The 14,763-nt window shown below is 39.2% G+C and overlaps 1 protein-coding gene and 1 long non-coding RNA gene across 8 annotated transcripts in view; one reads left to right on the plus strand and one right to left on the minus strand.

Annotated features, from left to right (window-relative positions):
- The window catches only part of LOC107322073, a 39,579-nt gene that overhangs the window by 20,510 nt on the left and 4,306 nt on the right, over positions 1 to 14,763 (plus strand). For 2 of the 6 annotated variants that reach the window (XR_004309227.1, XR_001558802.2), the window contains 3 exons: positions 3,444 to 3,520; positions 3,601 to 3,673; positions 4,555 to 11,016. This is a non-coding gene — a long non-coding RNA (uncharacterized LOC107322073). Of the gene's footprint in view, positions 1 to 3,443; positions 3,521 to 3,600; positions 3,674 to 4,554; positions 11,017 to 14,763 lie in introns of those variants that run through there. The other 4 variants (XR_004309229.1, XR_004309228.1, XR_004309230.1 and 1 more) reach the window with 4 other exon arrangements.
- The window catches only part of STXBP4 (syntaxin binding protein 4), a 42,913-nt gene that overhangs the window by 10,309 nt on the left and 17,841 nt on the right, over positions 1 to 14,763 (minus strand). For both annotated transcript variants that reach the window (XM_015879669.2, XM_015879667.2), the window contains 4 exons: positions 14,192 to 14,368; positions 12,501 to 12,617; positions 11,730 to 11,779; positions 11,274 to 11,407 (listed from right to left, as the gene is read on the minus strand). In XM_015879669.2, the coding sequence (XP_015735155.1) occupies positions 11,274 to 11,407; positions 11,730 to 11,779; positions 12,501 to 12,617; positions 14,192 to 14,368 (478 nt within the window). The remainder of the gene's footprint in view (positions 1 to 11,273; positions 11,408 to 11,729; positions 11,780 to 12,500; positions 12,618 to 14,191; positions 14,369 to 14,763) is intronic.

Below are 14,763 nucleotides of genomic sequence, written 5' to 3' on the forward strand. Positions count from 1 at the left end.
TTTTCTCAACCTTGAAAGACTGCTTTTCATAAATAGTGAATACATTCGTCAGCTGTAAATGAAACTCTGAAGATAACTCTACAGCTTCATTTGCCTTTCTGACTCAATATGCATTAGTTTGTATATCCTACTCAATCTCCGTGTTCTTCAAAGCTCCACCTTCATATTTTTTCATGCCTTCATTTCCCACATTTTTTCTCTTTCACTCTTAGTCTTTGACCACTGTTCTCTTCATGCCTTTCTCACACCAGATTTACAGTTATTTCTTTACTAAGAACATAGGTTCTTAGTATTTCCCATGGTAGCCAGGAGGCTCTCATGCTTTGCCTTCTATCTCCCCAGACATTATCTTCACTTACTTCAAGCTCACTTTCTCCATGAATCATTCATAAGTTGGTCTCCTCAATACTGCTGTGTTTTTTGACACCCTCTGGGGTCAGATTTGTTGTCTTTCCTAGGACTTGCTTTGGAAGACTGTTAAGCTTCCACCTGGAGTAAATGGGAGGTAAAGGAGCTCAAACAGTCAGAAACTTAATCTGGAAGACAGCATTTAGCCTGTATAACCCGTGGCAGTCTTATGTTTCCTACATGTTTATAATTTCTTCTGTGAATTGCTACAGTCTTTGATGAAACTGCATAAATAATATATCTTAGCTGTAGTTGTCAGCATGTATAATCTTTTAAAAGTCAGATTTGCAGTACTTAAAAATTATTTCCTTACAGCAGAAGAAAATACAAGGCTTCCAGCTATTCAGATCTTTACAATTATTTGTCTTTCGCAAGGTGAGAAGGTAATAATGCAAACCTAACGATGTATGCAAAACAAAATGAATACGTCCAGAGCACCATTTGCCCAAACAGAATAAATAATTTCCCTAGAGAGCACATGAACCAAAATATATTATAACCTAGTATTATTTTGTTCAGAATATATGCATCTAATTAGGCTTAATGCAAAGGAGAAGTATATAATTTTATGCAAAGAAGTAAAACAACAAACTGCTTGCTGTTGTATGTGCCAGTACCACTGCAGCTGCTACAGAGCAGCAAGGCAGTATCCCTGGTGACTGCTTGCCTTCTCAGCTGCAAGATGCCTGCTGCAGTAACCACCGTATAAAGTTCCCACTGCTTAAGGCAGAGGGAATGAAACCCCAAGGCTAACCAAATTTTCTTATGCTACTACATATAGTGTGGATCTCAGCAATCTTGTTCACTTCTTGAGTTCAACAGGACAAAGAAAATGCATTGATACTTGTCTGATTGCATACAATATAACAACATACATAAAGCCAAATTATAAACTTGTACAGGGTGAAAGAACTGGAAGATCTTGCCCATGTATCCTTCATGCCTCAGGGCAGCTCTCCTGGAACAAAAGATGCACACTATGTCATCAATCAAGGTTCATCTCTAAACGAGCAAGGAGGAAAGCACAGAATATAGGGAGGAACCTCATTTTACTGGTCAATTATCAAATCTGTAAGCAGTGCAGAAATGTTATTCTTGTTCTTCAGTTAAGTACAATTATAGGCCAGGAAATGCGGAGAACAATAGATGAGACCAGTAGTAGCAGATACCACAGCAGAGGCATTCAGTTGAATCTAAAGAGAGTTATTTCCCTCATGCATAAATAATGCAGTCCAAAATATTTTTATTTTCTTCTTTTTTGATGACAAAATAACTCAAAGAAATAAAGAGATTCAGAGACTGCTGTAAGAATGGATCAAAAATTTACTGTTCACTACTATTCAATTATCTCCTAGTGATTTATTTATATTTAATGTTGAAATTTTGAATCCTGATCTCTTTCCAACATTCAGCTATTGAGCAACATGCTCTTGTTCACACTCAAACCTTCCTCTTATAACCTCAGCAGCAAAACTCATCAGTTAGGATCTCCAGCGCCTCTGGCTCTTCTCTTTGAACTATCTAGGCCACGCAAAGAGGACTGAAAGCTGAAGCTACAACGTGCTGGTCATCTGATGTCTGGTCTCAGACTCCTGAGTGCTACTGGAATATGGGAATATTCCAGACAGACTGGAGACATCACAGAATGCAGGACTGGCGGAGGAATTCCTGCATGTGTTACGTAAAAATCTGTGGAGGAAAATTCATCCCTGTTTGTCAATCATGGCCAGTGGGGCTCAGGCATAAAATGGCTCTTTGTTTTTTGGGGCAGCCAATAATGTACACTACATTTTAGGGCTTATTTGCAAGTTAACTGTACAAACAGTTAGAGGTCCAGGAAAACAGCTTCCAGAAGAGAATATGCATGTCTGGCATTTCTTTGTGTGCCACTTTAGAGCATTTCAAGTGCTTTTTCCCCCACAAACAAATGGACTCCATTTTATGAATAATACTCTGCTAAGGGGACATTCCATTCTTGTCTTTCACATATCAAATTCTATTCTGAAGAAAGTATTTTTTCTTCTTTTGTTCGTGGTGATTTAATAAAACAAGGATGGAGTCAGTAGTTTTCAAGCGGAGACATCTGGGAAATACTGGCAATTGCGATTGATGCTAATTTAGAGCATGGTTGGCAGGGTGGCTTCTCTCCAGTCAGCAGTGTTCCTAGAAACCAAGCTGTAGGAAAAAGACTGTTCTTATTTTGGCTACACAGGGCATGGTGAAAGATGACCTCGTACCTTCCATTTCCTACTGATCGTATGATACTGACCCATCTATGTCAGCAAATTTATTCATCCCTTACCAAGACAAATACAGTGCACTGAGTGGCAGTTCAGTATTAGGAGAGTAATTTTGAAATTATGAACCATTTAAAGCATTTTTATTCTAATAATTGCCTGTGAAGAACTTGGTAGAGTTATTGGAAACCGCATGGATACAATGGAAATGTTCAGATATGAGCAATGATCAGTCAGATGGCCTATTTCAGGAAACAAGACTGACCTGACCTCTGATCAGTACCTGGGATCAGACATTATGTAGGTGTACTTTTATTCCTAGCTTAGGAATCAGGAAATCCAAATTTGAACAAATTCTTCCTAGAATGCACTCTTAAGTTCAGGTGAGAGCAGCAGTCATCCAGGCACTGAGGTTACTGACAGGTGTCTCCAGGATGGATAAAGAATCACCTTCCTCAAACATTATTTTGAAAAGGACATTAAAACAAAAAAATGCATGCTTTGCAACTAATTACTAATATCCTCCATTTAAATACAGTTTTATGTCCTGTAGGATCCAAGTATTAATATTGTAATTAAAATAAGAAGAGAGCAGTCTAGCTGAGGCCTGTTTTTATGCAGGAGGTTAGTAGTGTAAGTACAAGATAAGCACACCACACTTAATGAGGACAGTAAAATGCTTTCTTTGCTTAGCTGATGGTAATCAAATGCATACAACAGAACAATTATGCAGAAACAGCAGAAGTCACCATACTGTACAGTAACATCACTACAAAATATTCTGATTTCCTTTTCAAGGGAACGGGAAGAATACAGCAAACAACTGTGCTATACTGAGTCTGTCTGCTTCAGCACATGGAGGCTGCTCTTTTAAGGTATGCTGTAGAAGACAGTTAGGTACATAAGCCATTATCAACTGACAGAAACCCACTGACCTTTGGATAAATCCTTTTAGCCCAGAGGGAATACTGATGACCCATCCATTAGCTAGGCACTGGCCTGATCCTGTGCAGCTGCACCAACTACTGGTAAGAAACTGAGAATGTCTCTTAAGCTTGCAGAATGCCCAAGAGAGACTGCGTTCCCTGCAATTCTGACATGAAAGGAATTTCAAATAATACTGATTATTTTTGTAATAAAAACCTTCTAGAAAGCATGCATTATTTAATAATTTACACTGAAAACCATAAGCTTTCTATTTCTCGTACTCACTGTTAACATGACTGTCTGTGATTGGTTAAGAACACAGTATTATTTTCACAACAGACATTACTTACTATACATTCAGAAATGGTCCATAGCTGGGGAAGAAATCTGCACCAAGGCCTTATATACATTATATTTTAATACTGGTTCCTAAGTTCATTCCCAGGCTAAAAAAGCTAAATTCATAGAAGTGTTCTATTGAGCACATTCTTGTACTGAATCAGCACTGTCCTCTTCCAGCTAATTTCACTAACGTGGAATAACACGTTCTGACTTCAGAAAGCCAATCCTCTGCACACAAGGCATGCAGGATTAAGTAAGGAACAGCCTGGAACACTTCACTGCACAGACCTGCTCTGAATCATTTCTTTTTTCACAGCCTCCTTTTTCTTGCTCCCCTGGTTACTACTCCCTCTGTTCTGGAATTCATCTGTCTCCTCCTGTCCTCAGTGGATCAAATCCTCTTGTCACCATCTATTGTGCTGCCCACCCACTTCCATCACTGTCATCTCACACCGTTCCCTGACGCATTTGTTAAATATAAGTTTAATTAGAAAGCGCTCACTGGTAACAAATGAAAAAGAGTCTAAAATTAGAATTGGGCAGAATTTGTCTGAGATTTAAAAAGTAATACTATTAGATGACATGCCTTTATTGCTAAGCAATACCTTTCATGCACTGATGATGAAATTAAACCATGCAGGGGCTGCCACGTACCACTGACAATTTGAGAGACACGCAGCTGCTTTCTGCCGAGCTCCACAGCAAGAATGGACCAAAGTAAGTAGTAAAGAAATACTTCTTTTGTTTTAAAGCAAGAATTGTGAGAATACATAAAAATCGACACCCTTCCAGCCTGTTACAAAAGCCACTGCAACTACACCTGAGTAAAAGAAGGGTTTTATTTATAGACAGATGTGACTTCAGAACCAGTAAAACAATTATGGCAGATGTTCCTAGAAACTATGACAGGTGCCTTTTTCCATAATAAATCTAAAGAAAAGTACATTCATGGTGTGCCAAAATTAGCATATTTATTTTATCCTAATTGTGAAAGATTCCAACATCCCAACAATTGTACCAGCCACTAATAGCAACCAAAATCACCATCCACAATCCGTTCATGATATACATGCTTCACAGGATCAGGTAACAGATTTAGCATGAGACCCTTCTATATTTTATGCCTCATTCAGGTCTCCTTCATAAGCACCAAGCAATTATGTTTTGCTCTTGCAAATTATCAATAGACTTTTGAAATCTTCCTATTCCACTCTTTGCAATCAATGTCCTTTGTGCCTCTTTCCATTTCAGTTACCACATTTGTGCACCACATACACCATGTATGTCTAAGTAACTCTGTTAGCCCTCAGCTTCTCACTCCTACCTACTGAAAACAGTGAAAAAATGTGCCAACTGAAGGAACTGACAGAGCAGCACACCACCCCTCCTATACAGGATGAGCACTGATGGCTTCAGCATGCACTGACACTCTCCCTGCCACCAGTATTAATCCTCTCTCAGGGTACTCCTAACTGCATAGCCATGGAAAATTAACTCAGCATTAACTGCACAAACAGCTTTGGTTGAGCTTCCTGCTGTAACAGTTGCCTAATTTTTTGGTTCCTGAAATGACAAACAGTTGCTCCCTGACTGGTGTTCAGACACAGTGCACCCTGGCAGACATCTAGGCACCCTCCTCTCCTGACAACCAGCATCCCGGGCTGACCTGTGCTAGCAGGTCAAATACAGCCTGGAGTCTGAGACACTATCTGGAATGGAGAACATATGGGTTCAGTTCCTGTCTCACTTATTTCCTCTGACTGGGAGCAATTTGCACCTTCATGTTACAAAACTGAGAAGTATTTTGGTCTTTTTTTTCCCCCCTCATGTTAAGGGCTTCATACTGCATTAAGTATTAATACATGTAACAAAATTCTAAGCATTTTGTTGACAGAAATTAAGATGAGGGAACTTAGGAAGTACCTACCATCCAGCACAGTTGTTGATTGTAATCTACAGAGTTCTGGCTGTAGTTTCCATAGTTACTGAGAGCAAGTATGGGAAAAGGCACAAAGTCATTTAATTTTTTCATAGCTGGGTCACAGTATGAACTGAGCACATGCAAAGACTTTTAAAGATCTGTCCTTTAATGAAGTCTTCTTATCAGAGATGCTGAAAATTTACTTAACAAGTCTGTCCTAATCTTGTTAGAGCATCTGTATTTTAAGGCATAATAATATCACTTACTTGTTTTTCATTATTAAAATGTTTTGATTAGAAAGTCAGTACAGACAGTGCCTATTCAAAAGCTGATTCATCTTTTCTCATTAAAGGTAAGTGAACGGAGAAAGAATAAATTGCTTTTCTAGCAGCAACAACCGAGTTCTAAAATCTAGGTCACATTAAAGAACTCTTAAATACAGGCTTTACACATCAAATTGTCTTTTTCATTGCTGTGAAACACTGGGAATAAAACACACGCTCAATCACCAGTAAATTAGCTGGCAATTTGTGCACAATTGATACTTTAAATACTTCTTTTTAAACGTGATCAGACAATAAAATTATTCTGTCCTTCTAAGTTCTAAGCCGCCTTTTATCTGGCTTCTCTGCTTGTACATAACCACAGTTTGGAATGTTCTGATTTTTGAACACAAATTTAAACCTGTGGGTCTAATTTCTAGATCCTGTAAGAATATCCACAAGGAAGACCAGTTAGGTGAAAGCGTTATTCCTCTCAATGAAAAGTGGTTTTAGTCCATGTCAGGAAAAAACAGGTATAACTTGCGGTTTGAAAACCACCCGTGAACAGACATTCCTTTGAAATGGCATTGAAAAACAGGATTAGAATTTTGTAAGGTATTGACTAACTGGATCAGTAGTTTGAAAAAACTGGGACATAACTCAGTAAGGACAAAACGCAAAGCGCTGCCCTTGGTACGCGAATGCAGGTAGGTCTGATTGACCCTTGGTTCAGGAGAAGAGGCTGTGGAAGTACAGGAAAGCGCCAACATATCAGTCAGTAACATGAAACTATCTGGGAAGAAGAACATGTGTACCAGTCTAAGATATAGCATACAAGCTCTTAAAGTAAACAAATCAATTAGTCCATTGTATTTCCCATAGGAAGGTCTCAACTATGTAAGTGTAATGTAATGTTGATCAACTGGAAAGAATCCAGAAAAACGAAAGAATGATAAAACAGCCAGAAGACAAAGCTTTGTGAGCAAAAGAAATGAGCAAACTGATATTAGAGGCTTATTTTGGGAACAGAAAAATTCAATGGTGAGATGATATCTTCTAATATATTAAAAGCTACCACAAAGAGGAACACAGTGGGATGTTTTCAGTAACCACTGGGATGAGGAAAAGCAGCAATGGGCTTAAACCATAATGAGGACGATTCAGGCCAAAGAAAAAGCCTCCTAATGGTGAAGATAATTAAGCATGGAAATTGTTTGTCTAGAAAATCTAGAAAGCAGAATTTTGTTAGACCAACACCTGTCTGGATTCACATAGATGTAATTCAGAGTGCTGAAGGCAGGCAGGTGCTTCTACCTACCTAATTGCTGGAGATTCTTTCTAGCCATATGTTTGCAGATTCCTTGGTACTATTCCAAGCACTGTCTGAGCGCTAGCTTTGGAAGCTTCTGTGTGATTTACATTATATACAGACATTTCCTCTCCTTCCCATTTGCAAGGCATTTTTATATCTCGTATTCACAGAAGCAATACATGTACATTACGTTATGTACCAAACAAATCTTCACTTGTCTCCTTCCAAGTATTTACTGTAAAATCAAACCCATCCTGACCAAAGAAACAGGCTTTACAGCTTTTTTTAGGCGTGCAAGATAGCACCTCAACACACACCCTATCAATCACACTAAAACAGAAAACCCAAAGGTAAAACTGAGAGCTTTTGCTTTCTGTTGCCTTTCTAATCAACCATTAAACCCCAGTGTGGCCTTGCTAGGTTTATTATATAGACACATGGGGACTGGGGAAGAAATCTCCAACCTTAAGGGACAAGCTAAACTCTGACGTTCTCTGCTGGATAAAAGAATTGTTCAGTTCCTTCATGAGAAAAATCACTTCCTTCAAAGTTCAAACACAGTAAAATTAAAATGTGTTATAAAATACTACTTCCTAGCAGAAATATTCTATCAGAAAATAATTAATTTACAAACATGACCTCCATATCTTTAAAGCACACAGCACAGATTTTAAGATTACTTCTTTTGCTAGTCAAAAACGGTTAACAGTGGGAGCTGTACAGATACTTTAAGGATGTATGTTGTATAATTTAATCAGTCTCCTCCATTTCTGATTTGAGTAACTCACTGAAATATTTATGGCCTTACCAGAACAATGAACATACAAGTTATCTCTTCAGTTGTTATTATGCTGCTCTTTCAGTCAGGAAGAAAAGGTACATTCTGAGTTTATTAGCTGGAGGTCTATTAAAGCTATGCTGCCCTCCTGACGCTGAAGGGACATGTTCCTAGGATGCTATCTCACAGGGAATAATTTTCTTGCTCTGACACTGAAAAACAACACAGCAGCATGAGCAAAGTGCCAGCAATCTGAAAATATTTGTGGGTCCAATGGAGGGGAACTATTTTGATATTTGGTCTCTGCAAATACATGTTTAATATCACTATGCTAAGTAATAAAAGTCAAGTTAGCCAGAGTGTGCCCATCTTAAAATTACATCTAGATTTAAATGCACATAAACCAAAAAGGCAGGGGGAAACACGCAGTGCTTACCTACCAACTTCTCCAGAGCTCTCCCAATGAGCTACAACCAGAAAGCCATACAACACTGCTGTATCTTTAATTTTAAGAACCAAACTCCTAAAGTAGATGACATTATTTTTATTGTAATAAACATACCAAGGATGTGATGTATAATTAAAAGGAACATGAATATTGAGCAGTATTAACTGTTCTCTAATTAGCAACTGCTGTTTGAGAAGACTTCCTCGTAACTCTGCCACCAACTTATAACTGTGTCAAAGGAATGAGAAGGGACAGCTAACAGCTTGCTAAGCATGGAGCTACGTTGGCAACTTACCATAACGTAGTTTAAAAAATAAACAGAAGAAATTGAGAGATTCCTTATTTTGGCTGTTAATGTAAGATGTAAAACTTTGACTGTGATCCAGAAAGTAACAGCAACTTAACTACCAAGAGAACAAACACCCACAGCTGCTGACCACCAGCTCCTCCCATCACCTATTTCTTACGTGCAATCAGCATACAAGGAAAATGAATACAAAACGTGGGCAACTGAACTTCTGCCTGTAGATCTTCATCAGCATAATGCCTACTGTGGTACCTAGGAAGATCAATATAAAGCAGGGCAACAGGATTTTTTGGAAGATACATTTCTGGAGATACTTTTAGTGAACTTCACAATGACTGCCAGATCCCAGGCTGAAAAGAGATTAAAGGAAAATGATGTCAAGAAATAGTTCAAGATAACACTGTGTCAGTGCCTGTGATCAGAGAAGCAGGCATCTGAGCACCTAATAGATACTGATGGTTGGGATTACATCAACAAGGGCAAGATTGTATTTTTTAATAGAAAAGTCAGAGGCAAAGTGAGGAAATTAGCAGTCGGAATACCTGAATGCTGCATTATTCTGCTGAACATTTCCAAATGCTCATTGCCTGCTATTGTATGAAGAGATGAGTACGTTCCAGAGCTAATCAGATTTCTGCCATTATCAGTAGCAAATACATTTCTTTTTAAGTTTTGTAATAGGAAAGAAGCTGCTTTCTCTATTTTTTTTAGCATGATCTTCACCATATGGACTACTAAGTGCAGCTAGCAACTACTTTTAAATGCTATGGTTCCTTTGCTGAGGCATTATGATCCTTTGTAAGATGAAAGCAATTTTCTTTATGTCTTAAGGAGATGGTATTATTCTGCAGAGCAGAAAGGCCTCCCAAGACTTACTGCCTAAAAATAGCTAACAGCCTTTCAGGAAGATGAAGAATGAATCTTTCAGGAGATGTGCTTGATTATTCTATTTATTACTTTGATTTACATTGTTGGATCTGAACAATCCTGCAGTAGTAAGCACTGTAAAACAAAGGGGCTTGGTTTTGTTTGTTTGTATTATGGAGAATCCTGGCTTAAATCACCAAACTGACATCACAGAACTGTCACTCAACATACCAGGCTGAAAACTGCTCTGCGGCATCATTACAGACAAGGCTATGTGTACTTGGAGATTCAGGAATACACGGAACTTCTTTTAAACCTCTTCCCTCAGGCAAAATATGATGCTATTGTGCAGCAGAGGTCACTCTGTGTGGTTACTGATGCATACGCCATTTTCTCATGGATGTCAAGGATGACTTTTCACAAGGAAATCAGTTTTCATTTAGAATAACGCTCTACACCTGGATGCGTTTCACATCTGTTGTAAATAAAGTAAAAAGTAGTGTGTAATGCTGAATGTCCAGCAGTCTATTTTTATCCACTTAGTCTCAGAAGTGTTCACTCCAGTTCTGTAAGAACTCAGTAACAGATTTTAATTTGGAGGCACTTAGCAAGGAAGTCTTCTATGTAATGTCTACAGGCCTTTTCTCTTTAATGTATGATATTTATGAAATGCTACATACATGAGAGCCCCCTTTTAGGACAGCACATCTGCAAGAAATCAGAAGATCACACAGAGAATGTGGTGTGAGAATCTGGCTTAGAGGACTGCAGACTGAATGCCAGTAGACACTGTGCTTTTAACTATTTGTCTTTTCCTTTTTTTCCTCCTGAGAAAGAAGAAAGCTTTAAAGCTTTAATCTCATACAGAAGCTCATCACATCCCAAGTCTATCTGTAATGCTCTCCAAATGAGAATGAACTCAGAAGGATGACGTTCAATCTTTAAATCCTTCTCTGCAGAGCTGTTTTTATCTTACAGGTTGATAGAAGGGATCCTTGCTGTGGCTCTAGAGCTTTCTGACATGTCTGACCTGTTCTATTTGACAACCACATGGTAGAATTCAATTGCATTTAGAACTAGAAGTTTTCCTTGCGTGATTTCCTGTGTAGTGTGATAGAAACAACTTCATGTGACAGAACATTTCCATTGTCACAGGTGGAAAACAAATTCCCCTCCTCCTGGCTGCTGTTATTAACTCAAAAAAAAGCACAGAGTGTGCAAAAGGCAAAGGAAAGAAAGAGAACAAATGTAAAAACTGGAACCACTGCTACCAAACTTCCAGACTACCAAAACAGCACACATGCCAACAGAAATAATACAAGGAAATGCCCCATGTGTTTTCCTAGAAGAATATTTAAATTATTTAATATTTAAATTATTTAATGCCCCAGCATTTAATGAAAGAAATGAAGTATTAATGGGCGCGTATACAAGTGTACACAGATGCAGGCATGCACTCTTACAGTTCACTTCCAGAATGGCACGGACAGACTTGGCAAGGTCTCTGGCTTCTGCTGCAAGAGCTGTGGTAACAGTTGGTCCAATCCTCCCCAGCCGGGCAAGAAGTGCTTTAGAAGACAACATTGTCCTTCTGTCACTAAGAGAAGAGGGCAAAAAGCATTCACTTGTAAGATGAGCAACGGTTCCTTTCAAATGCTGTAAAGCTTGAGTGTCGTTCTATGAACAAAAGTGATTAATATCATCCTGCATATGTTTGTCTCAGAATTTGTTCTGTCTGTACAACAAAGGCTTTTAGGAAAGTTCAAATAAAACATGATATTTAAATTCCCATCCCCACATTGAGTATAATGGCATTCAGAAACATACAACAGAAAACTATAGGAAAAAATGCATACAAGGCAACTTCTAGGGACAAAAGTTTTCAACATTCATGTGAATAACAGCTCAGATCTGCTTACCTTAGAACAGCTGAGGAAGGAGAGTTTTCCGAGAGCATTTCGTGCACAACCTGTTGGCCACAGTGAGAAGTTAACACCTCATAAATCAGCACCGTCAGGAAGGTCATAGCTTTGGCACATGGGCTCTGATCTGTACTTTAAAGAATCTACAGTCTTCCAGTGAGATGAAGAGAAGTAACAGCTACAAAATCTATCATCAGAAGTTACAAAATGATATGGAATGAGTTCCTAGAGAACATATTTACAAAGCCAATTTCATGGCTATTCTCATTTTCCCAGTACTTCATACCTAGTGAATTATTCACAGCTGCCTTTTATTCTTGCAAATATTGATTTCATTAGTATTTCCAGAACAGTCTACGAAGGGTCACGTTAATGTACATAACACGTTAATTCATGGCAATGCGGCCACATTGACAAATTGTTCAACAAACACTTTAACCTTCAAAAAGATAAATGGACTGGTCACATTAAAAATAATTATTAATTATATTAAAATAATGACTGGAATTCATGACTGCAACCATCTTCTCCTACACGATGACAGGATGCGCCGCTGCATGTTGGAGCAGGCTGCCATGGAAGCTGTGGAGTCCCCATTTGTGAAGATACTAAGAACCCAAGTGGGCAATGCCAGTGCTGTGGGGAGAGGGAGGACTGATGACCTCTAGGGAAGGGCTTCTGCAAACTACATGTTCCATTCAGTTTTACTCCTCAGCAACATCAACATAAACAGCTTTTCCAAACAGAACAGTGCAGAGTCACAGTTACCTCCACGAACTGTAGCAGTTTTTCAGTAGCCACCTCAAAGCTCTTCCTTGCCGACTCCGATTTCCGCAGCTGACAGTCCAGAACAGTCACCCTCTTTCTCAAATCTTGGATGTTATCCTGGAAAAGATGTTTGGTACAATCTGGTTTAAGGCTTTTATTTTCATCGTTTCTTCAATGGCTCACAAAGGTAAAAGGCATGTATTAAAATGGACGTCTGAAATGTTTTACACCTTATGTTTCCTACCCATACCTGCTCAGGTAGGTGTGCCTGAGCTGCTAGTAAATGAGCTCCTGGATATCACATCCAGGTAAATTCAGACTGGCAGCTGATAGCAGTGATGGCCTCAAACTTAGGATGGTCTGTTCTGATTCATGACCGGATGAACAAAGCTGAAGTGACGCTGGCAGCGCCTATCAGCAGGGTGCCATAAATAGCCAGTGTGTGAGGAGATGTGGTCCTCCGGTTTGCGTCTGTACATCCTTTGGCCAGCAGAGTAATTATGGCACATCATGGAGAAAATTACCCCCCAGGATTTCTCTACGTGCGTTTGTATAAGCTATTGATCTGAGTTACGCATCCTTCCTCCAGCTGCAGACAGTGTGAGCCCAGCTCTGCCGAGTCTCGCTCATTAGCTCAGGGTTTTCTCCTGAGTCCTTGGAACTGCCAACATGACAACACCATGAGAAAAGCTTTCAAATGTAATGCCTCCTGTTTACATACATGGAAACAGTAACAAAGAGCACTGTGATATTGTTTCATAGAGCAAATTCTCAGCTCAGAAACATCGTTTCTCACCGCCTTAAGCTGTGCAGGCAGGTATTTCACCCAGATGTTTGGAGAGGCTGCGACCATCACACACAGCACCAGATGAGGGGGATTTCTCCCTAGGAGTTACACACATTTCCTATGTTGCTCCTCCATAAACTCGTACACCACAGGGGTCAGTTTCATCTTATTAAAACCTTTCAGTATTGCATTAATTCTCACCGTGAGAAACGGCAGCATTTCATTAAGCCTCTTTCACCATTAATTCTTGTGCACATCTATTTTGCACGAGAAAAAGAAGGCAAACACACACACACCTCAACCTGTTTGCACTTGTTTGAACCACGTGTAAAAGATTAAAAAGTGCCTCCAATATTTTTATTCCCCAGCAGACTTTGAAACAATTCACTGGAAACAAAGTGTTTTAAAATATGAGGCTCAATTAAAAAATTATAGGAAATATCACTGGCAGACTTCTGTTGACATCATTTGCATTGCTATCTTGATTAAATCCACATGTACTTAAGAGCAGTACTGGATTTTATAGCCTTTTTAATCTAACAGAAGTATAAAAAATATTCAGGTCACTTTATGTATGTACAAAGGCACACAGATGTGTGCATCATCCTCCCAGCTGCTGGCTACAGAGCAGAAACCATCCCTGCTCTAACGCTTGAGATGTGTCATGGTGACCTATGGCCCACATGTGCTTCCAGCTCCTGTTTTTGCAGCCCAAAGATATCTGGATAAAGGAAGACTCATGCACTTCACATTATCCCCTTCACTACACATCATTCCAGTTATTGAATAATACAAGACAAACAGTGACCTACTTTAGAAAAGCAGATGAACAGAAAATGAAAACAAGATACATGACAACAGCAAGGAAACCATGGTAACTATGACAGGAGACTGCTTTGCTTACTTTATTTTGGCCACAGTGATCAGAGAGCTGAGCCTTCAGCTCCACTATTTCAGCTTCTAATAGGCGAATCACTTCTTCATAGTCCATCTCCATCCCGCGCGCCTGTCTCTGTGCAGCTTCTGCAAGATGAATCCTGCTTCGCAGGGCTCTGGTCTCCTCTACAGCTGCCTTGGCTTCCTGTAGATGACACAACTCAATTGAAAAGTTGCAACTCCTGCTAAAAAACAAACTCTTTGTGATTAAGTGCAAATTTAGCTTAAAAGCATGGTGGCTTGTGTCAGGGCTACCTGTGAGGGTTCCCAGTCAGTGGATCCATTCCTGATTTTTACATCACGTTTTTATAGAGAGACGATACTCCCAATAAATTACATCACTAATTCCACGATTACTTCAAATCCAATGGATTGAGAGGCCTTATAGACATGCATCCAAAGCTGTTAACTGTTCCCATCTCTTCTGCAGGAGGTGAAGTCCTTCCAATGATGTTGCTACACACTTTGCTGTTACTGCTCTACAAATAAGTGCTGTTCTTAATTTTCCTGCCCAGTTCCAGACAGAGGTTTTATATAAAG

This window comes from Coturnix japonica, chromosome 18, assembly GCF_001577835.2.
Source record: "Coturnix japonica isolate 7356 chromosome 18, Coturnix japonica 2.1, whole genome shotgun sequence".
Classification (NCBI taxonomy): Eukaryota; Metazoa; Chordata; class Aves; order Galliformes; family Phasianidae; genus Coturnix; species Coturnix japonica.